General features: G+C 40.2%; 1 protein-coding gene across 5 annotated transcripts in view; it reads left to right on the top strand.

Moving 5' to 3' along the window:
- Positions 1-24,525, top strand: part of hsph1 (heat shock 105/110 protein 1) — a 99,931-nt gene that overhangs the window by 36,092 nt on the left and 39,314 nt on the right. For 4 of the 5 annotated variants that reach the window (XM_059646700.1, XM_059646699.1, XM_059646701.1 and 1 more), the window contains exons 2-8: positions 2,007-2,064; positions 9,440-9,577; positions 11,045-11,167; positions 19,095-19,194; positions 19,285-19,418; positions 23,408-23,652; positions 24,047-24,275. In XM_059646700.1, coding sequence (XP_059502683.1) covers positions 2,007-2,064; positions 9,440-9,577; positions 11,045-11,167; positions 19,095-19,194; positions 19,285-19,418; positions 23,408-23,652; positions 24,047-24,275 — 1,027 coding nt within the window. Of the gene's footprint in view, positions 1-2,006; positions 2,065-9,439; positions 9,578-11,044; positions 11,168-17,206; positions 17,339-19,094; positions 19,195-19,284; positions 19,419-23,407; positions 23,653-24,046; positions 24,276-24,525 lie in introns of those variants that run through there. The other variant, XM_059646703.1, reaches the window with a different exon arrangement.

The following is a 24,525-nucleotide window of genomic DNA, read 5'->3' as shown; positions in this document are numbered from 1 at the left end:
TTTTTAAGTCTTGAAGTTTAAATCTTTGGATGCAAAATGTTACATTGGTTCCCCAAAGAAAGATAATGTTGAAATTTAATAGGTTTATTGTCACGTATACTGAAGTTACGAAAGGATAGGAGTGCATTGAAAAGTGTACAACGTTGCCAATGCCTGGCGCCATCTCAGATACAAAGTAGCAAGGTACAAAAAAGAAAACATAAAGTTACACTACATAATAAATACACATACTAAGCGAAATAAGAAATAAAGCTAAAAAGGTAGACCTTAGCCTTTTTATAAGGGGTTCCACGTGGTCTAACTAGGCTCCACCGCTTCCCAACCAATTGCTCTGGATGCACTGGCTGTCATCCCTGTTCCATTCTGGGCCACTGACCACTGCCTCCGCTCTGCTCCAGACCACTGCAGAAGAGGAAAAAGACAGAAGAGAGGAAAAAACATGAGAGAGGAGAAAAGAGGGAAGGAATGAATGAAGCGATGAGCTCATTGTGAGAGAATGTTTTTTTTGAAGGATTGTGGAAATAGTTAGAATTCTTTAAAAGAGGTTATTTAAAGTTCACTACAGGCATAGAAGCTTTTTTTTAAATTCATAAATCATATGAATGGTAATAAGTTGTATCAGAGATACAACTCCCCCTCCCATTCCTTAGATGACATGTCCATCCTGGGCCTCCTGCAGTGCCACAATGATGCCACCCGAAGGTTGCAGGGACAGCAACTCATATTCTCCTTGGGAACCCTGCAGCCCAATGGTATCAATGTGGATTTCACAAGCTTCAAAATCTCCACCTGGCCTCCACTGCTTCCCAAAACCAGTCCAGCTCATCCCCACCTCCCTAACCTGTTCTTCCTCTCACCTCCCACCTCCAAGCTGCACCTCCATTTCCTATCTACTAACCTCATTCCACCCTCTTGACCCATCCGTCCTCCCCGGACTGAACTGTTCCCTCCCTACCTCCCCACCTACACTCACCTCTACAGTCTCCATCCCCACCCCTTTTAACTTGTCTGTCTCCTCTCCAACTGTCTTTTCCTGTATCCATCTTTGATCTGCCTTCCCCTCTCTCCCTATTTATTTCAGAACCCTCTCCCCATCCCCCTTTTCTGATGAAGGGTCTAGGCCCGAAACGTCAGCTTTGTGCTTCTAAGATGCTGCTTGGCCAGTTGTGTTCGTCTAGCACCACACTTTGCTATCTTGAATGGTAATAAGTGTTTGCTTTGCTGTGGATCCTTTTTGGGGCTGGTTTCAAATGGTGACCAACAAAAGGAAGGGTATTTAATTTGATATAATCGGTGGACAGTTTGATAAGAAAAAGCAGCCCAGATGATCTTACTCATTTCTGAAAATTAAACACTGTTGTTTAGTTCAGGATGAAACTTTTTTTTTTGAAATAGTGATTGAAAGAACACTTTTAGATTGTATTTCATAAGCGGTAAGACAATCAATCGACACCACGCATGCCAGAATGTTAGAGCTCTACTCTGTCTACAGCACATTCTATCCTTTATTCTTTTGCCCTTAGGGATAAATCATTGTGTGTATTACAGGGATATTTAGAAGGATAAGTGTTAACACTTACTTCTATTATTTAAATGTTTGTCAATTAATGCATCTTTATCATATCAACTTTTTGTTTTGAGAAACCTGGTTAATCAGATTTTATAAAAAACAAGATCATAGATGAGGAATTTTGTTAGTCATCTTGGAAACTAGAAAAATGTTTCTTTCTTTAATGTTGTTGTTGTTGTTGTCGGTGTCATTGCCATCTTCGTCGTCAAACCTGAGACTAGAGCAACTGTATGCAATTCAGTCTCAGTCATGACACTATATTGCAATGAATGCCATCCCCTTATGTACTGCATCCCAGTCATTCAAAATGAACTTGTTCCCTTCCCTAAAAAGGATTCATTCATGTGTAAATCCAGGTTCATTTTAAATCATTTGATTGCTGTTCATGTGCAGAAATGTGACGTTCTAATGAACTATTTTATTCTTTCTCTACTAGGGCTGTTGTATCCTTTGGATCAAAGAATAGGGCTGCTGGAGTTGCAGCCAAAAGTCAGGTAACTTTTTTTTTCCCCCCTATTTCAAAACCAGGACAAGATTTTCAAAAGTCCTATAAACCCTTACACACCAATTCTTGAGTTAATAAGCCCTTTTTCAGAGTACAGGTAGTATTTAATCACCAGGTTATAGTATAATTGGCAAAATTGGACATATTAATGCCTCTGCAATTGAATCCTTGTGGCTGATGAGAGCTGAGACTGTTTGGTGCAACAACTTTAATTGTAAGTGTCTGTTCCCAGAAATTTAAACTTGCAAGGGTTAAATGAGGAATTTGTGCCTAAAATCTATCTTTTAGCATTTGTTTCACGTATCATTTGCAACATAACATAAACTTTCCAGATCATCTAATTTTGTTCCCATGTATGCAAGTGCAGCACTGCAACTGCAGATGACATGAGAAGAAGTGAAGAAAAAAGAACAAAAGCAAACCAGTGGTACAATCCACTGAAATGAAAAGGCATATTTCTATACTGCACGCTCCTTTATTCTCAGAAACGATATGTTAGATTTTAGCGGGAGTTTATAGCAGTACCTTATTTAAAAATATATGGTTTCTGCCTATGTTCAAAGAGTTTTGATGCAACAACAACAAAAACAAAGTTGCTGGAAAAGCTCAGCAGGTGTGGCAGCATCTGTGGAGGACAAAACAGAGTTAACGTTTCAGGTCTGGTGAACCTTCCTCAGAACTGATTTTTGACATGTCCAAGGAAGTGAAACATGACTCAACAAATAATTAAAGAATTGAGTAACCTTGTGAATTCAAATCAATAATCGGTGTGGCGCTCCATTAGAGCTGCACTGGAGTATCAGTTTGTGCCTGGAAACTCATGCATGAAAGGTTGTTGAGGCATCAAGAGCCTTGTCAGATATCTGGAAAACTGGCAAGAGCTCCATGCTCCAGGGAGTTCCATCAAGTAACATGTCAGTGAAGGCAGTGGAATTAAGACCCAGCGGGAGGAAGTCCTGCCAAGTGAGAGAAGCCAGGCAGAGGTTAGTAGCTCTTGTGCTCAGCAGTTTCATGGAGTAGACTGAAAGTAGCATGAAGAGTCTCTCTGCTCTCTGCTGTCCCAGAATTACAATCAATTTGAATTCAGGTCAAAGATTCAATTGAAGTTTCAAGGTAATGTGCAATTTAGTGTCTAAGAGTTAATACCTTCCATGACATTAGAACGATTGATACAAAAGTAATAGATCAGCAGATACCTAAGACCCTGGGACATAAATTTTCAGTTACACAGCTTCCGATTGCATTATGAGGGCCTACTGAGATTTTCCATGTGCACATTCATTGCTACCCTTGAGATGTATGAAATACAGTGGCATATGTGCAGGCTGATGCAAAACTAGGATACCAAATATGGTCAACACATTTGCCAAAACTTTCTTTGTTTCATGACGCTTTACTTTAAAATGTGTTACTTTTAAATTCTGGGGCCATTTAAAGGGCCACTGAACAAGTTGCAGCTGAGGCATGATTTCTGAAAGCACTTTGACAAGTTGTTAAAGATTTTTGGTGACTAAGGAAAGGAAGAGAAACCAGTACTTCCCACAGGTATAGAAAGGTAGTAAAGCACCACCGCCTACTCAACAATGAGCAATGTACACTGGCTGCAGAAACTGTTATGAAGTTGTGCTGCCTTTTTTAATGTTTACCTGTCTGCTGGTAGTGAACATTAATGAGGATTCAATTGTGGCACTAAAAATAAGAACAAATTTTAAACACATCTCTTGACCCACCGATTTCGATGTTTAATTTTGCAAAGAAATCTTCGTGTGTGAAGATGGACTGTAGTTCTATTCTTTGCCAGCAGGCTAACTGAAGTATGACATGGGAGGAGAGAATGATTGCCTAAAGCTTTACTTTGGAAACTAAAAAATATTTTCAGACATAAATGGTCAGGAAGATTTTTGTTTTATGAAAAATGGGTAGATAGCAGGTGCAAACCAGTGGATTATGATTTAGTTCTGTACCATGTAGCCCATGATTAATTCTTGGAATGTTACAGTCTTGTCTATGAGAATGCAATGTATGACTATGGCATTGGCACTTCACATCATGAAGCAAAATCGAGAGGCAAAAGCACTTGAGATAGATGTTTGTCATTTTGGACAGTGGAGAACATTTGGGCATTCCCTTAGAATTCCTGGATTAAATTTCCAAAAAGAGAGATCTGTTAAGTGCCAATGAGATATAATTGAAATTTGATAGTTTGATAAAAGATGTTTCAGAAACACATTCCATTAATAGACTTTAACCGATTCTGTGAAAGATTAACAAAATACAGTTTGAGCCCCCCTAGATTAGTTTTAATATTTAAATCATCTACTGTACTGTCTCATGGTATGGCAATTTCCAATAGGTACAGGGAGAGATTAATGTTGGATCAGGTAACTGTTGCCTTAAAGGAAATTGCAGTATCATTGGATTTTTAACTACTGTGGAACATAGAGGCATTTTGTGGTAATACATAACAAATTAAATGATTGTCAAATTTCAAACTCTTTAATCCTTTCAAAGTGTTTATTATTTAAGGTTCTTAGAATGAGGATGAAAGCATCTTTTGAGCAGATATAGCTATTACAATAGAAGACAAAGATTGAATATATAATGAGTGATCCTAAGAATATCCAAGGAGCAGTTATTACTTGCTTTAAGTGTAATTCTAAAAGAGGCAAATTGACACGCATCACAAAGAAGATGAAGATAAAGATGAAAATGAACAAATTGTACTGGTCACAATGAGCAGAATGTTTATTGAGGGCTAAGCAACATGGACTTCGGCAAGATTCGGGTGAGAATTGGGCAAGAAATCCGGCAATGCCCATTTTGACACCTGGAGCATCTCACTCTGTTTTGCTTTTTTGACAAGCAGTGCAGCAACTTTCTCAGTAGGCAGTAGAAAGTTGCCAATTAAGGGGGAATGTTGCTTGTTAAAAAAACCGTATTAGTGGACCAACACATAATTAATATTAAGGTTTCTAGATATTCAGGAAAAAACTACATGGAGACAGGAGCAGAGACTTGGTGCATTCAACTCTCCTCTTACTCCAAAGGTCCTCCATGTTCTGTCCTACTAAACTGCACTTTGGATACATAGACTTGCTTTGCAGGGCACACCAGCAACTAGCATTGAAAGATTGTAGCAGGGATACTTTGCACGGGCAGGGACCCAGGATGACCAGGCTGCCACTTGCTTTCCTACTACACACTCACATAGCACCATGAGATTATAGGAGCAGAATTAGGTCACATTCAGACCATCAAGTCTGCTCCGCAATTTGATCATGGCTGATATGTTTTTATCAAGCCCATTCTCCTACTTTCTCCTGTGACCTTGATCCCTTACTATTTTCTGTTTTAAATACACACTTAATGACAATGACTCACTACACACCAAAAACTGTGGACACCAGGAGATCCATAGAATCACCACCCTCTGAAGAAATTCCTCGTCATCTCTGCCAATCTGCATGCTCACACCATACGTGCCTTGCCTTACTGTGCAACTTAGCACAGTCACTGGATAGTACAGCTTTCCCTTCTGGTCAGGAGTCCTGCAACAAGAAGAAATACATCTTGCTGAACAGCAATGTACTGCGTCAGTCTCCTGTTTGCACATGTGCCAGCAGCTTATGCAGCAAATCACACTACATGTGCAGCAGGCAAGTCTTGAGTCTTACGGGAGTAATCCTTACCAAAGTCCATGGAAGCACCTGTCATTCGGGGACTCTGACAGTAAGTCAAAGGCAGCCTTCTATTATCAATCCAGTGGATTATTCAGCAGGGGTGATCTCAGACAGGGATCCATCCTTCTGCATTTTGGGAAGTGGTATGATGTGGGGATTGTGCAGCTACCATTCAGAATCTAGAGTTATTGCGAATGGGTCACTCAGTCCTTCAGGTCCCTCTGCTGAATCTGAGGGGCAAAGCAGTTGTGAAGAGGGAAGGAGACTTCAAGTTATTGTTTGGGGATGGGGGCTACAAGCTGGGAGCAAAATGAGGGATGAAATATGTGCAAGCTACTGGCTAAGGAGCGCTGTCACCTTCCAACATGTTGGAAATCATAAGTACATAAGGGGAAGAAATGACTCACCACATTCTGGATCGGAGAGGTAAGTTACTTGACGGATGAGGGAGGTGTAGTGATTGTAACAAGGTGAGCCAGCTGGACCTCAGAATGTATTCAGTGATTGAGGCTGTTAATCTGGTCAAATCATGGATCCCTGGCTAATGTAAAAAAGTTGTGTGTCAGAGATACTGACAGTCTAGTGCCTGACTCTGTAGAAGGCACTCAAAGACTGGTCGTGTGTAAAAGGGTTACAGGGTACTGGCCTCTGTAGAGTTGTTTCAGGAAGGTGTTAAAGGACCACCATATTAGGGCTTCTAAAGGAAGAGACATTGTATGCAGATCCATGTACTGCTCAGGACACAGACCTGTGGTGCATCTATTCCATGATAATCCTATTACACCTCCCTGATCCAGACATCACTGACCAACTCATTCACACCAAGACATTTGGGCAGAGTGACCGTGAAAGAATTAAGATGTAGTATGAAGAGGCCCAAAGATGTCAGCAGCCTCGTGTAAGTTCTTCTTGCTTCTGGATGGTGCTACCAGCTCTTACCACATCCGTGGAGTATTATCAATGGTGTTGAAGTTCTGCCCTGTGCTGCTTTAATATTTTGGCCCTACATGGAGAAGTCAGCAAGTAGCTGTAAAGCAAAAGCAGTGACTTATTTAAAGTGCAAACTAACATGCAGTCAGTCTGTGTCGATTGTGTCACATTAGTCTCCTGAAAATCTCATCTCTTTTCCCTTCCTCTATGTCTGAGTGTACTTCCTGGTTCTGTAGTTTGAAATGAAGGAAGATGTGTCAACTGTACAGCCAGTTGGCCCTAGAGGTTTGATCATGTAACCTTTGATCGGCTTGTGTCTGAACAGGCCAGATAGGTGGACAGTTGTCTTACCAGATGCAAATTGACATTTCTTGGTACAAACCTGTAACTAGAGGAGGGCAGACAGGTTGGAGGTGGAGAGTCCACTTACCTCCGCAGTATTGAGTAGAGACTTCTCGAGGGATTGTGTGTGGTTCGTCATCCAGATAGATGACTTCTATCATCGCCCTGTCTCCTGAGAACCAATGGCTGAGTGATGGAATGTGGGTGTGTGCGCCTTTCCAACAGACCCTGAGTATGCTGGACCGACATCCCTGTGGCTGTGAGATGTGACGTGCAGCTGTATTTATTGACTCATTGCTGCCATGTTCTGGATGAGAGCTTATGGCTTTGACAGCCTATTTCCACTTGTTCATGGTTTGCTGTGAAAATCACTTGCAAAATATTCACACAAATCTAACTACCCAGAAGAAACGGGATTGGTTTCCTCGCCTCTACCTATTTTGAGTTATACCACTAGTGTGGTTTGCTGACGTGGGAAGTTGGTGATGGTTATGGTACACCATATTTCTTGCTCCTAGTCCCTTCCTCGTTGCCAAATGCTGGATAAAAATCACTTTAGACAATGCATTGCTGCAGCTTTACTTTTTATAGGACTATGCCTTTTTTAAAGAAAATTTAAGGCCAGAATCTGCAATTCAGAACACTACTGCACACCTACAGTATGCAGAGGACACCATGAAGTTATAGTAACCAAGTCAGGACATGTAATGCTAGCAGTCGGTCTAAAATCATGGAAACAGGGCGTTTGCATGCATTTTTCTTCCATACTGTCAGTTTTGTTTCAAAATTGCAAATGCAGGTTTTGAATCATGATCCTTTCATCTGGCAAATGAGCCTATCCAAATTCTAACTTTCCCTAGAAATACACTGAGTTCTGAAACATTCAAAGAGGAAGAAAAATACAACAGAATGACTTAAAAATTGAAAGAGGTGTTAAATTTAAAGGAAGGTATTCTGGTTGTGTTTTTCCTTTTGCTCAATATTGTTTGCAAAAACAATCTTAAAGCACTGTTCTGAGCAATATACAAATACATCAATCAACCTAAGGAGAAATTTGATCAGGTAATCAAATTCCGAATCAATAAAGTAGGTTTCAAGGAGTACCTTTAAAGGAGGAAAGTGAGCTAGAGAGACAGAAGTGGATGAGAGGAGTTTTTTGGGGAGCTGAAGGCAAAACCACCTGTCATAGTGATTAAAACTTGCATTGCTCAAAACCAGAATTAGGATAAGTTTAACTTGTCTTGAGGCTTATGGAGCTGGATAAAATATAGACAAACGGAGACTTGAAAACGTTGTTATTCAGTCTATAAACTTTGTTTTAAAATAAGACTTGCTGCAAGTTAAGACACATGCAGCACTTTGGATGACCTCTAGTTTGCAAATGATAAGCTATAATGGGAGGACATTTGAACAAAGACGTGAATGAATGTTTCAGCAGCAGGTTTGCTGAAATAGGGATGTTGTCAGATATCCCAAAAATGGAAAAATTTCGTAGTGATGGTGAGAACAAAATTGAAAACTCGTCTTTGGGTCAAATGGCAAAGTTGCAAACCGACTGGCTTGATCTCTGACTGTGTTATCAGGGAGAGCGATGGAATCATAGCTTGGAGTTTGGAACAGAAACCAAAAACTATTCAGTCTTCTTAGTACCTAATTGCAACAAAATTTTGCTCATCCAGCATTGGATGTTAAATAAGCAACCTGATAGTTTAACAATGGTGGAGGAATCAAGAGAGGTGGTAGTGTTTTAGAGCTGGATGCTGTCAGTATCCATTTGAAAACTAATCAGACGATATTACCAAGGAACAGGTGAGGAGGTGCGAAATAATAGGCAGAGACAAAAGATATATTCAGGAAGGAGACATCGTAGGAACTTCCGATGCTGGAGAATCTAAGATAACAAGGTGTAAAGCTGGATGAACACAGCAGGCCAAGCAGCATCAGAGGAGCAGAAAAGCTGACATTTTGGGTCTGGACCCTTCTTCAGAAGGGTCACTTCTGAAGAAGGGTCCAGACCTGAAACGTCAGCTTTCCTGCTCCTCTGCAGCTTGGCCCGCTGTGTTCATCCAGCTGAACACCTTGTTGTTCAGGAACGAGGCAGGTTCAAGTATCACCTGCCCCAAAGGCATGTCATAGCAAGGTTGACTAAAATAACTAGATCCAAAGGTGTTGGTATGGGAATAGAAAAGGAAGCCATTGTGAGTTACTGTTTAAAATTTGAAGTTTGTTATTTTTATCTGTCTTAGCTACAAGTAGAAATTTCTTGTAGTTACAGCCTCAGCTGTAAAACTTTAAAAGTTGCTCTGTGTCTGTAATTATTAGTTAAAGTTTTATGGCTTGGAGGTGAGTGTATTGGCAAAGTTATCTGGTGATTGATTGATTGAGATTCAGTTGTTTCTATTTAATTTTCAGCTGATTACAAACGCTAAGAATACAATAATAAACTTCAAAAAATTCCATGGCCGAGCATTTAATGATCCTCTTGTTCAAAATCAGAAGAGTAAACTAGCTTATGATCTTGTTCCAATGGAAACTGGAGTTGGAGTTAAGGCAAGTATATTTCATTTGAATTCTGTTATCAGTAAGCATATTTTTGCTTTCTACAGATAAGACTGGTTAATGTATTTCTATATTGTATGTGGTATTATCTTTTGTAACACCAAAGAAGAAAAATACTTTGTTTTAGAAGAAAAGTGGGGATGTTCACTAATTGCGCAATATTCAGCACTTTTTATTTGCATCTTCTCAGATACTGAAGCATTCCATGTTCAGTGCAACAAGACCTGAATAATATTCATTCAGGCTTGGGCTGACAAGTTGCAAGTGTGCAACACAAATACCAGGCAACCATCTCCAAAAAGAGATAATCTAATCATTGCCCCATGTCGTTCACTGGTTTTATGATCTCTGAATTCCCGGTTCCTCAACATTCTGAGGGATACTATTGACCAGGAACTCAACTAAACTCACCATATAAATACAGTGGATACAAGAGGTTAGGAATACTGCAACAAGTAACTCCCCTCCTGACTCCGCAAATTCTATTCGCCATCTACAAAACATAGCTCAGGAATGTAATGGAATACTCCCACCTACCTGGATGAGTGCATCTCCAACAACACTCAAAAATCTTGACACCATATAGGATAAAGCATCCCACGAAAACTCTTTGCTCCACTGACAATCAGTAGCTGCAGTGTGTACCATCTATAAGATGTACTAACATAAATTTGCCAAAGATCTTAGCAGCACTGTCCAAACCCATGACCACTAACGGTAAGAAGGACAAGTGCAGCAGATACTTCGGCACACCATCACTTGTAAGCTCCCCTCCAAGCCTCTCCCCATCCAGAGTTGGAAATAGATTGCTGTTCCTTCAGTGTTGGGTCAAAATCCTGGAATTCCCTCCCTAACAGCTTTGTGGCTGTACCTACAGAACATTGATTGCAGCAGTTCAAGAAAGCAGCTCACTACCACCACCTCAAGTGCAACTCGGGAGGGGAAATAAATGCTCACATCCCTTGACTGATTTCTTTTATTAAAAAACATTTTTCTGCAAAGAGAAGATCCATATCTTTTGCGTTTTTGTGCCTGAAAGATTGTTATTGTTCAAATTCAAAGGATTTTAATTTTGTCCCAGCTTGGTTGGACACCAGGCAAGTGAGATGCATGTAACATAACCATTTTTATCTAGTCTGATCTGAACCTCCCCTGTATTTCTGGATTTAAGTCACTAGTTTGGGCCAATATTCATGAAATCCAAAGTCTCCAATTTCAGGCCAGGCATAATTTTAATCTCATTTTTGGCCATTACGTCAATAGGTGGCTTGCTAAGACAGTAGCCTTTCTTGGATTACATGAATCTATAATATTTGGGAGGAGAAGGAAAGGTGTAATCTCATTGTTTGGAGAGCTGACACTTGCTGATTGGATGAGGGAACGAAGCTCATCCATTTATCAAGCATTTTCATTTCATCTCATTTGTTCAGATAAAACTTTATTTAATTTTGTTTGTAGGTGATGTATATGGATAAAGAGCAGCATTTTAATGTGGAACAGATCACAGCTATGCTCCTGACCAAACTAAAGGAAACAGCAGAGACCAATTTGAAAAAACCTGTATGTGAATGCGTTATTTCTGTAAGTATGTAGGCTGTAGAAACTGAAATAAGCTAATCGGCCTAAATTTTCAAGATTTGATTTGTACACCAACTTGATTAATTTCTGGGTCACGAACCCATGTGATGTATGTGGCACAAAAACCAGAGGAGGCCAGTGATAAAGCTGCCTCTAGGAGCACAGCTAATCAGTGGTGGTGGGCAACCTGAGGATTTCAGAGGTCAGTCGGTGTGCCTAAAGTGAGGGGAGACCTGCTGACTCTGAGTACTGTGTCCTGCTGTGGTGAATTGAGGAGAGAGTAGCATCAGACTGAGGCTGTATGCAAGGAATTGAACCAGCAGTTGATTCCTAACATTTAGTGCTATAAATCTGTCTACAGGTGACAAAACATTTTGTGAGTATTTGTCTGTGGATCCCCAAAGATTGCCAATTTTGTCCTTTTATGAAGTGATTATAGCTTATGAATATCCATGATATATGACACCCTGATACTAACCATTCAATCTGCCCCCATCTCTTGTGTTTAGGTAGGTTACAGATTTAGCTGGTGTCCTGTACATTGCTGGCACCTTCCAAAAGTGCTGACTAATGACTTTCTGCTACTTGCGTGTGAGCTAGCATCTGTACATGCTTTCCATCCAAAAGTTAGAAAAGGAGAAGTAAAGCTCATCAAGATATTTGTGGCAGGATTTTTTTCCAAATTTTCCTGGATATCTCCATTGCATCAACAATGTTAATATTATCATTAGATTTCTGTTTAACTTTCTGTATTTAGAACTTAGTTATTAATTTTTGAACATGCCAAAATCAACTGTGCAGGATATATGCACAAAATAAAAGTAGTAGATCGGCATGCCACACACCCAAAGGAAACCACTAAGGAATTGCGATAGAGAACTGCCAAAATGAACACCAAAAATAATACTGAAAAAAGTAATAGCATTAAAGAGTGACTGATACCCAGGGCAAGATGGTATTCATCATATCATAGAATCCCTACGGTGGGGAAGCAGACCATTTGGCTCATCAAGTCCACGCTGATCACTCAAAGTGCATCTCAACTAAACCTCCTGTCCTAAACTATCCCTTGTAACTCCGCGTTTCACATGGCTAATCCATGTAGCCTGCACATCCCTGGACACTACAGGCAAATTAGCATGGCCAATCCACCTAATCTGCACATCTTTAGATAAAGAATAAACTAAAACAAAGAACTGCGGATGCCCAGTGATCTGAAACCTGCAAAAACAAATTGTTGGACAAACTCAGCTCTCTAAAGAAGGGTCACGGGACTCAATGTTAACTTGTTTCTTTCCACTGATCCTCCTAGCACTTACTGTTTTTGTTTGTTCCATCACATGGGCATAAGGCGAGGATATTGCTGTTACTGTATTCTTCCAAAGTTCTGTTGACTGACTTAGGACTTATTTCTTGCACAGTAAAGAATTGCACATGTCATTTCAGATGACAGAAGGAATTATAGACCATTTAGCTAAACGACTGTTCACAGAACATTACTAGCATCTTTAATTAAGGATAGAGTGAATGAACACCTTTTGAAAATTTTCTACTGCTTAGACAAGCAGGATAGATTAATAAAGTGTAGCTCACGTCTGAAGAGCCTGACTGAATTACTTTGAAGAGGCTGACGGAGATATTTTATAGATGATATACCAAGACTTCTAGAAGGACAAAGCCAAAGGGCAGGCAGCGATACTGATTAAAAACCAAAGCCCAACATGGGAAGAAGAGTGCATTAGAAGAAGAACCACTGTTGGAAAAAATGTTTTTAAAAAACAAATTGAATTGAACAGTCTTTAACTGAATACATGTAACATAAGATGGGTGAATTGATAGTTTTGATTTGCTGTTTGCACTATTTATGTATAGACATTACAGAGACTTTCAGGTTTTCACTTCTGAGGTGGGTAGGTCAAGTCGCAGAGATTTCCTAAATTGATGGATCCATCTTGGTAAAAAGGGCAGTGAATTCTGAGACTTCCTTATGGTGAATTGCAAGAAGGATTTGCGTCTCCCAACTCCAGAGCCACAGCAGAAACAATGGCGAGTGGGTCAGTGTCAGGGCAGTCTAGTTAGAAGGCCTGTCTCAGTTTTCTGGTGCTTCAGTTGTTTTAGAATATTTTCGGCCCTCCAACCTTCATATTTTTCATTCCATTTTCACTTGCGTGGCCATTCATGTGCTCTGTGCTAACTCTCCTTAATCTCCCAGTATCCAACATGGGCATATTTCGAGAACCGTGCAGAAACAAAATCTAATCCAGGTCAAGATAATAAAATGTGAGGCTGGATGAACACAGCAGGCCAAGCAGCATCTCAGGAGCACACCTGCTCCTGAGATGCTGCTTGGCCTGCTGTGTTCATCCAGCCTCACATTTTATTATCTTGGAATTCTCCAGCATCTGCAGTTCCCATTATCTCTAATCCAGGTCAGCAGGCCAAGGAGCATCATAGGAGCAGGAAGGCTAACGTTTTGGGCCTAGACCCTTCTTCAGAAATGGGGGAGGGAAAGGAGGTTCTGAAATAAATAGGGAAGAGAGGGGAACGTGGATCAAAGATGGATAGAGGAGCAGGTAGGTGGAAAGGAGACAGGCAAGTCAAAGAGGTGGGGATGGAGCCAGTAAAGGTGGGTTTAGGTGGGGAGGTCAGGAGGAGATAGGTCAGTCCAGGGAGGATGAACACGTCAAGGAGACGGGATGAGGTTAGTAGGTAGGAAAAGGGGGTGTGGCTTTAGGTGAGAGGAAGGGGAGGCAGGGACAAGCTGGGCTGGTTTTGGGACGTGGTAGGGGGAGGGGAGATTTTGAAGCTTGTGAAATCTACACCGATACCATTGGGCTGCAGGGTTCCCAAGTGGAATATGAATTGCTGTTCCTGCAACCTTCGGTTGACATCGTTGTGGTGCTGCAGGAGGTCGTGGATGGACATGTCATCTAAAGGGTACCCACATGGGCCCAAGCTGTGCCTGCCTCTTTGTAGGTTACATGGAACAATCCCTCAATCCCTAAAGGGAGGGTGAGTTGAAATGGTTCGCGACGGGAGGCGCAGTTGTTTATTGCGAACCAAGCATAGGTATTCTGCAAAGCAGTCCCTAAGCCTCCACTTAGCTTCCCCGATTTAGAGGAGGCCACAATGGGTACAGCGGATGCAGTATACCACATTAGCAAATGTGCAGGTGAAATCTGCTTGACTTGGATTGTCTTCTTGGAGCCTGGGATGGGGGTGAGGGGAGGAAGTGTGGGGGCAGGTGTAACACTTCCTGGGGTTACAAGGAAACATGCTGGGTGTGGTGGGGCTGGAGGACAGTGTGGAGCGGACAAGGGAGCCACGGAGAGAGTGGTCCTTCTGGAAAGCAGACATGGTTGGGGAGGGAATAATGTCTTTGGCGATGTGATCAACTTGCAGATGGTGGAAGTGTTGGTGGACGATGCATTGGATCTGGAGGTTGGTGGGGTGGTACATGAGGACGAGGGGGGTTTTATTGGTTGTTATTGCGGGGACAGGGTGTGAGAGATGAGTTGCGGGAAATGCGGGAGACACGGTCGAGGGCGTTCTCGACCACTGTGGGGGCCAAGTTGCGGTCCTTGAAAAAGGAGGACATCTGAGATGTACACGAGTGGAATGCCTCATCCTGGGAGCAGATGCGGTGGAGGCAAAGGAATTGGGAATAGGGGATGGCATTTTTGCAGGAAGGTGGGTGGGAGTGGGTGTATTCTAGGTAGCTGTGGGAGTCGGTGAGCTTGAAATGGATATTGGTTTCTAGGTGGTTGCCCAAGGTGGAGACAGAGAGGTCCAGGAAGGTGAGAGAGGTGATAGAGATGGTCCAAGTAAACTTAAGGTTGGGGTGGAAGTTGTTGGTGAAGTGGATGAACTGTTCAAGTTCCTCGTAGGAGCATGAGGCAGTGCCGATACAGTCATCAATGTAATGGAGGAAGAGGTGGGGTTTCGGGCCCGTGTAGGTACGGAAGAGGGATTGTTCCATGTAACCTACAAAGAGGCAGGCACAGCTTGGGTCCATGCAGATACCCATGGCCACCCCCTTTGCCTGTAGGAAGTGGGAGGAATTGATAGAGAACTTGAAGTGAGGACAAGTTTGGTTAAGTGGATGAGGGTGTCGCTGGAGGGGGACTCATCAGGCCTGTGGGACAGGAAGAAGCAGAGGGCCTTTAGGCCATCTGCATGGGGGATGCAGATGTATAGGGACTGGACGCCCATGTTAAAAATGAGGTGTTGGGCACCGGGGAATTGGAAGTTCTGGAGGAAGTGGAGAGTGTGGGTAGTGTCATAGACGTAGGCAGGGAGTTCCTGGATCAAGGGGGAGAGAATGGAGTCGAGATAGGTGGAGATAAGTTCGGTGGGGCAGGAGCAGGCAGAGACAATGGGTCGACCGGGGCAGCCAGGTTTGTGGATTTTGGGAAGGAGATATAAGCGGGCAGTGCGGGGTTGGGCAACGATGAGGTTGGAGGCTGTGGGTGGGAGGCCACCTGAGGTGATGAAGTTCGGGATGGTTTGGGAGGTGATGGTTTGGTGCTTCAAAATTTCCTTTTCCCCCTACCGCATCCCAAAACCAGCCCAGCTTGCCCCCGCCTCCCTAATCCATTCTTCCTCTCACCTATCCCCTCCTCCCACCTCAAGACTCAATGTAAATCTGACCTTTGGTAGCAAATTGAACTAAGGCTGCAAACCGACAATTCAAGGGAATTTGACATTTGGTGAGGAAGGAAAAAAGAAAAGGAAAGATGGAGTAGCCCCTATAGAGGATGAAATCTGAGCTGAACAATGGCAAGAAATTGGCTGCCAGTTCTAGACTAAGCAAGAGTTGGACTGGGTTTCATCTGCTCAATATTTCTAACTACTTTGTTAAATACATTGGAACTCCACAAAGTCTCCAATTTAATTCAGAATCGGAGATTTTTTAGTGGATCCCAGGGAGCAGAGAAATTGCCTATTTGGAAACTGGAAGATTCAGACTATAAGCATGTATTATTTCTAATAGGATGTGGTAGAAATAGTTAGTTCAATTTGTCATGTACTAATGGAATAATTTGTTTCATTGTTTGCTAAGCATTGTTTAGCTGACTAGTTTCTAGCAGGTTTTTTTATAAAGCTTTCAAAAAGCACTGACAGGATGCTCCAGAATAGTCAGATTAGACATTAAGCCTACAAAGTTTGATTAATAGAGTAGTTGGGATGAAAATCAAAATCTATAAAATGGACGTTGTAAAGGGCACAACTTAACTCATTGCTACATGTAGGTCCTCCAAATATTAAATGGCCATGTCGAGTTTTCATGCAGCTGTTTTTTTGGGAAAAAAATCTTTCATAATTTAAGCTAATTTAGTTCTTAAACCCTTTAAGACTTAGCTGATTGGTAACTTTTAATTTAACATTGTTTAAAAATCCTATTGGATGTGTTTTTTATGCTTCAGAATTGTAACCAACTGCACATGTGCAAATCTTCATCATCTGATGTTGTAATCAAACTTGGTTCCGTGGATCAATAGCACTACACTGTAAATGTTTTTTTTAAACAGAGGGGTCTAGATCTGTGTTTTTACTTGTGTAAACATAGTAAGCTAGCCCTTTTAGGATGATTTTACCAAATGACCTGATTATTTAAAGGACGCCTTTATTCTAGCCCTTTAAAAATGCAGACATACTGTATTACATCTACTGTATTAGCATGTCTGCTGACTAATCGTCAAAAGAAATTAGTAAGATTGATCAAATAATTGTTCCCTTCTGTGGTCTTAGCTGACTATTCATTATATTTTCATTTCTAGACGTTCAAATATTCTGTCCTTTCGGAGAACTTCCACTGTTTTTCCTACCATTGATGTTGAGCTGACTGGTCTATAATTTCTGTCCTCCACCTTAAACATAAGTATTAACATAGCTATTTGCCAGTCCTCTGGCCCCTTTTTCTAATGCGTTATTAAATGTGTGTAGTAATTTAATTAGCCATAATCCACAAAGGACCACAGGCATCTCTCTTTCTCTCTCCATTATAGAGGGACAATTGGTTATATACAGCTTGAGGGGCACCACTCTACAAACGTGGGGCAAGGTGAGGAGGCAGGCCTCCATGAACTACCAGTCGGCGCAGGGGATTGAACCCATGTCATTGGCATCATTCTGCATCGCACTCTAGCCAACTGAACTAACCGACTTCCTCTGGTATCTCTTCCATAGATGCTTTTAAAATATATGGATGCAATCCATCTGGATTAGGGGCATTATCCTTTTTTGGAGATTGTTTGTTTAGTTTATATTATTCAGTATGTACTTTTATAAATTTTAAATACATCATTGCTCATTTCACCTGCTCCAGCACCCTTCCAAGTAACAAAGCAAAATAATTGCTTAATATTGTTGCTTATGGCTTTTTAATCCCCTATAATGGTCTTCATTATTTTAAAATCCTTCTTATTGCTATGTCTGTAAAATATTTACTAGTTTGTTTTCTGGTCATTGAAAATTTTAAGTTCACAGTTCCTGTTCACCTTATAATTTTATTGTTTGACTTCTCCTAAACTCATTGTCTCTGTTACCTAGATGGCTGCAATCATCTGCCCCAGTGATGGAAAGGGAATGGGACTGCTGGTGGACTTGAATAATGCCATCTTCCTGCCTTTAAGGAAGTTGAGTTCTGTGTGAGAGTGACAAGCTCCATCTTCCCACCACCAATTATGGCCTCTATGTGGACAATTAGTGACCATTTAATTACCTTAGCCCACCTATCTACAATTATTTCATCTACAGGCAGGATAAGAAAGAATGGTTCCATGCAAGTGGTTAACCACTGCCAGCAGACTGTCAGTTTGGTTGGGATGGAACTGGGCTGGGGGAGGCATTCCTTAATCTTCATGATCAAGGTTCTGGACCTGGAACAGGGTTGTGGTTTCCAGAGATTCTGCTGGCGAACATCTACCAACAAATCCCTTGCCATGAGACCCCACCTCCAGGCAAACAGCTCTTAGCTTTCCTGTAAGTTCCTTTCCAGGAGTAATCCTCCATCTTGGCTGCAACTTATTGTACCAGCAGCAACCATATCACCCACTACTGTGTACTCCTGGAGCTACGGGGATCTCTGATTGTCTGGGAGATCTTAGTGGCCAGGATTCCTTATATTACAAGTTCCATTTCTTCTGTTTGCTTCCTCCTAACTCTCCTGCTTTCAAAAATGGGAAACTGCCACCTGATGTTTCAAAATGTTTGGATTTCACTGCTTGAGTCCATTTCTCATCATTAGATCCAAACTCAAATCGTCTTTTGGTGTTTTTACATATTCTGATAGAAAGGTTTCTTGAGCACGTACTTTGGCTTCATGTAGTCATCTGTGCTACTTCTAAAAACATAATGAGAGAAGTCATGTTCGACATTGAACAGGATTTGCCATCAACTAGTTAATCACCATTGAGTTTCCACTAATGTTAATTGTGCCTGCCAGCAGGTCTGTGAGGAGGTTCTTTAAATGAAACCTTTTTTCATACAAGGATGAGGCAAGTTTTAATCTTTAGAAATTAATTTCTGGAGAAACTTTGTATATTTACTATATTTGACAATTGGTTCTGGTTACACTTTTAGTGACATTTTAGGACACTTACTGGAAATTTTTTTTTCGATGGATATACCCAACTTCAACTGTTGATAAATGTGCACCACATTATCACTCTTGATTATATTTAATACAACTTTAATGCATAATCTAGATTTAAAATTTCAATCTGACTGCATCAGTTCATAAGTTTTAGGTTGAGCAGGGTGCATACGAATCCACGTAGAAACGTTATCTAACACATCGCATTTCTGAAAAATAGCATTTGTAATCATGTCTGTGCACCAGAACAAAAAGAAAAAAAATACTCTTAAAGAAACCTTGTATTGAATGGCAAGGCAACTTTATACCATGTTGAAATGTTTCTTTTTGTAGGTACCCTCATTTTTCACAAATGCTGAAAGGAGTTCTGTGCTAAATGCTGCTTATATTGCAGGCTTGAATTGTTTAAGACTGATGAATGATACCACTGCAGGTATGATGTCGAATCAGATTTTTTTTCTAATAAGTAAAGTTCTTTTTCATAAACATAAATGGTTTTAATTGTATATCTTTAATATTTTAGCATCTTTAGCTTATGGAATCTACAAGCCAGATTTACCAGCCCCTGAAGAAAAACCAAAGATTGTTGTATTTGCAGATATGGGTCATTCAGCATTCCAAGTTTCTGTGTGTGCTTTCAATAAGGGGAGTCTTAAGGTAATTATCTTGTAATGTGCATTTATGAAAATGCAGCTAAGAAAATTTTTTGTGGTATCCTGAGTATATTTTGAAGTTTATTATAGATATTATATCCAATGTATTTTTTTGACAAGCTGCTTCTGAAAACTTGTTAGTTTCTAGCTCTTGTTGCATACTTCGACATAGGGAAAATGTGACTTGGGAGCAGGACTGGGACATTTTGACGCTTTGAGCCTTCACCATCTTTTCAGTAAGATAAGAGTTGATTTGACTATGGCATCAACTCCACCTTCCTATCATAACGCCAGACACCTTCTGTCTTTCAAACAATCTATTTAAATCTATTTTGAATACATCAGTGATACAGCCCCCACTGCCGGTTGAGGGGGGATAAATTCCATAGACTAATGACATTTTGAGAGGAAAAACATTCTTCTTATCTTCCTCCTAAAGGTAGACCTTTTTGTTTAAACAGTAGTTCAAACTGCATACCATAGATCTAGTCCCCACAGGAGATGTTTTGCTCCTGGTATCCACCCTGCTGAGTCCCCTGAAGACCTTGAATGCTTCAATAAAATCACTTATCATAAATGAGTAGATGCCTATTTTTGAATTCCCATTGTTGCTTTCTTTTCGATATAATTTGTTTCAAGTATTTTCTGTTTTTAACATAGCTTCATACAAAATTAATATTAAGAACATAAAATGGCCTCCTGTTTCTTAATTATTTGATTATAAACTAGATAAAGGTCTCTTACGTGGCTGAGATTTTCAAAATTTAAATTGATGCTTGACAGATCTATACTCAACAATCTTCACAATGATTCACTCATCTTTACGGCCTGAACTTGAGAAAATGATGCAAGAATCTCAAAATATCATTGTCCTCCTATCACAAATGACTAGTGATACCTTCATTCTCTCTTTGCTGTGTGTTCACTATTCCATAATATTTCAGTGTTAGATTATTTCTTCACTGGAAGGCATTTCAAAAGAGAAAAAAGTGACAGGTGTCCAGTGAAGTGAAAGTGGTACCCTTTTGATTTGCACCCATGTATCATCATCCCTGATGCAGCAGCCCACTGGCAGCCTGACTTTCAGCAAAATGAGCTTTGAGATGCTGTTACTAATCATACACTTTAGTTCAGCTGCTAAATTAAATGGTACTGGGCCACCCTTTCTGCCATCATCCTCCAATGCCATTTTAAATACTGGCTCAGGAAGAATTGTGTGATCTCAACCGTATTTGAATCTGTGAACAATTGACTTTGTAATTCTAGCATTGGCTTCTCTTTTTTTGTGGGGAATGTGGTAAGTGAAATCTTTTCTAATCACGTTAAGAAAATTATTTTAATTGGAAACCAAGAAAGTATTTAAATGAAGATGTAAAGATACAATTTAATGAGTAAGTTTGTGCCTCATAGGTAAGCTGTGATGTCACTGTGATCTCAGTCATGCGCTCAGTGTTCTGTGAAGACTTTCAGATCCTGTACAGCATAGAGCATGTTGTTGCATAACTTTACCATCATGTACATAAAAACCTGGTTGAATAGTAACTAAGAAGTCTAGCCATAAGTAGCATTAACATAAGTTAGAATTCAATGCAGTGGATCCTGCTTTCTAACTAAACTCTTGACTCTTGATTCTGTTGGCATCCTCCATGTCTGGCCTTTGGGACTTCTTTGATTTGAATCTGCCTCAGTAGGCCAAAACGCCTACTTCTGCTCCTAAGTCATATAATTGTATGGAAAGACACTGGGGAGAAATACTGCTACCAAATTTCTTTATGGCATCCAAGATATCCCTACCCCTGGCATCAAAGAGACTGGTTCTTTGCTATTCTGGTTCTCGCAGTAGAAAATGTTATCTAACCCTCTTTATTATAAAATCCTTTAATCACTGCTTTATTTCTATTTTACAAATCTTTTTCTTTTGGTACCCTCCTCTTCCTAATCTTGTGCTGCATTCTGGACTATGATTATTCTGGATAAAGCAGTTCAAAACTTTAGTCTTTTTAAAAAAAGTTAGTGTTCTGCTGACTGTGTGGTTTTCGAATCCTGAGAAATCAGGTGAACTGCACTATGTAAGTTAACAATCTAAATCTAATAACAGTTGAATAGAAATATCAGAGTAGACATTTGAATATCACATGATTTTAAGAAAACAATTCTGTGTAGCTTGACTTTGTATTGTCACATTGTTAACTTGGCTCCCTATTATCAATCCCAATTTCATCTAATGATTTCACTGTAGATAAACGTTGGGTCCTTTTTGTGAGGTTAAACAGTGGGGTTACAGCTTTAAATACAAAACTATATGATGGGGATCAAAATAATTGCCCTTCCTGGATTATGTTATGTAACTTTTCAGCGTCAAAGATCTGAGTGATGCTTGCAACACCTTGATCGTTGATGGAGACTAATGTCAGCTGAACAGATCATTGAATTGTTCGAACATGATGTACTTCTACAAGCATCATGACATTGTGAAAGCCACCTGTTAAAAAGGCACAAGATCAATGTTTCAAACCTAAACATGTCTCAATGAAGAGAGGAATTTCAAGTGCAGCTCATGTCCAATTTGGTAGCTTTTCATTCTGTCCAACTTGAATCTAAAACAATAGTGTCACATGAAATTAACCAAATTAATCAACTGTGCCTACGCTACAGGGTTCAAATGGTCGTCATTTCCAAAGACTGATTTCACAGAAATGATTCTCAAATATGGAGCAAAGTGAATAGCTTTCATTGGCTGAAAGAATGGCCCAAAGTCACAATTCTAAGGCAGCATTCCAACAGCTTGAAGTTGACACCAAAACCTATTTGGAAAATGAAGGATGTGTGGTAGAAAGAAAACGGGCAAGAAAAACAAGGTGCTGATTTTCATCACTCACAAAGGTTTTTGAAGCCACAAGGACCATCTGTAGACCACAGATAGGATTTTCTATAGAACATTTACTATGTTTTTTTGTGAATTTGGATTAGCTTGACAGAGTAAAGAGTAAAGCTGTGCTTTCTTTTGGATGGTTGAGACTGCTTTAACCCGGGGACAACCTCTAATGAGGTTGGCCTGGCCTGGTGTCATGGCATTCAGTGTTTGTGCTGGGGACGGAGGAAGTCCTATATTGGCACCATCCCATCTAACTGAATTTCCAGGACCATGCTGAAAAAGGCAGTCGGTGATCTCCCCTTGTTTACCATGTGCACGACAAATATCAGAAACTGTAGGGCAGCTCCAGACCGACTGTGCACCTGGAAGAGCAATGTGGCCTTTTAAAGAAAGCATGGTTTTAAGGGATGCTGGTGTTTCAGCAGATATCCACATTTGGTGAGTTGTTTCAGGAACGATGTTAGTAAGATAGGCTAGACATTGGTGTGAGAGATGCTAAACGGACGTGCTAATGAGACAAATTTGATTTAAATGGATGAGAAAATTTTCCAGGCCTCACCTTGCAAAACCTTGCAAAAAAAACACTCAAGGCAACTTGAATTAGCCAAAAGAATGTAAGTGTCAGCCCAAAGTCCCTGTACAGTACTCTCGTCTATTTTGGAACAAATAGAAATCATTTGATCAGTGCAGGCCATTATTAATTTTTCCAATTCTTTTTATTGCCGATTTTGAATGAGCTTTGAATGAAAAAACCTTTTATATAAAAGAAGAATCACCTGGTCCTACGTAGTTACTGATAAGATAACAGGTGGATTAATTGTGTAACATTTAGGTAAAACTCCAAATGCACTCTATTGGAAGTGAGCCAACCGCCAGTCCATGTTCAGTCTCCCTGATGAAGTCAATTCACACCAGTCAGGCAGCTTGACATGTCATCTTGGTTAACAGGATGATGGAAAATAATATTCAAGCATTTGACATGCACGAAAGTTTTACTGTAAAGTCATTGCTGACCTGAAAAACATTTGAGAAGCATTTTCTTTATTTTCTGAAATCTATTTATTTGCAAAATTGCCCAAGTACAGAAATAACCTAAATTCTATTTCTTTTTCATTCAGGTACTTGCAACTGCTTTTGATCCACATTTGGGCGGCCAAGATTTTGATGAAATATTAGTGGAGTATTTTTGTACTGAATTCAAAACCAGATATAATTTAAATGTAAAGTCTAAAATCCGAGCCTTATTGCGGCTGTATCAAGAGTGTGAGAAGCTGAAGAAACTCATGAGTGCTAACTCCATGGATATTCCTTTGAACATTGAGTGTTTTATGAATGATCTGGATGTAACTGGGAAGATGAATCGGTAATTGCAAAATCAATTAATTAAAGTATTGTGTATCATGTGTGCACAATTTGAGATATTGTCGACCAGCATACCAATAGAACTTTATCATTGTATTGCTTTCATTTTCGATGTTAGCTGCCTAAAATCACTGCCTGGCCATATAGCCTCTAATTATTAAACTAGAGAGCTCATTCATTTGCTCTGAAAAAGGAAGGCACTGTACTTTGTTAATGGCTCTAGCTTACTGGTGTGGAACAGATTTATAGCATTTATCTTAAGTCTGTTTTAGATTTCAGTTTCAAAAATTCTGCATGCATAATCTATTATATCCATTCCTTTAGAAAGGAACCCAATATTTAAAAATTGATTCTTCAAAAAATGATCAGTAGCCCTTAAATCTATTTTCCTCCAGAACTCACTTTGAAGAGTTAGCTGCAAACCTGTTGCAGAGAGTAGAGGGACCTCTGCGATCAGTTATGAAACAAACACAACTCAAACTTGGAGATATTAATGCCATTGAGATCATTGGAGGTTCCACACGTATTCCTGCAGTCAAAGAAAGGATTGCAAAATTTTTTGAGAAGGCTGTCAGCACTACACTCAATGCTGATGAAGCAGTAGCCAGAGGCTGTGCTTTGCAGGTAAAACTTTTATTAAAATACCAATAAGGTTGATCACTTCAGATTGCTTGAATTCCAAACTAGAAGTTGCAACCAAGCCTTTTTAATCTGGCGAGATATTTTGCTTTCCAGCAAATATACCAGGAATTTGAGGGAGCAGTTTAGGCCTTCAGCTTTGATTATTTTATTTAGTAACCTTTGTCTACTTAACCCACAAGTAAATATAAAATGGTTTAAAGTTTAGATTGATATTGAACATCTGTGGACCGGG

Source organism: Stegostoma tigrinum, chromosome 6 (assembly GCF_030684315.1).
Source record: "Stegostoma tigrinum isolate sSteTig4 chromosome 6, sSteTig4.hap1, whole genome shotgun sequence".
NCBI classification, from domain to species: Eukaryota; Metazoa; Chordata; class Chondrichthyes; order Orectolobiformes; family Stegostomatidae; genus Stegostoma; species Stegostoma tigrinum.
This window is presented reverse-complemented; position numbering and strand designations above follow the sequence as displayed.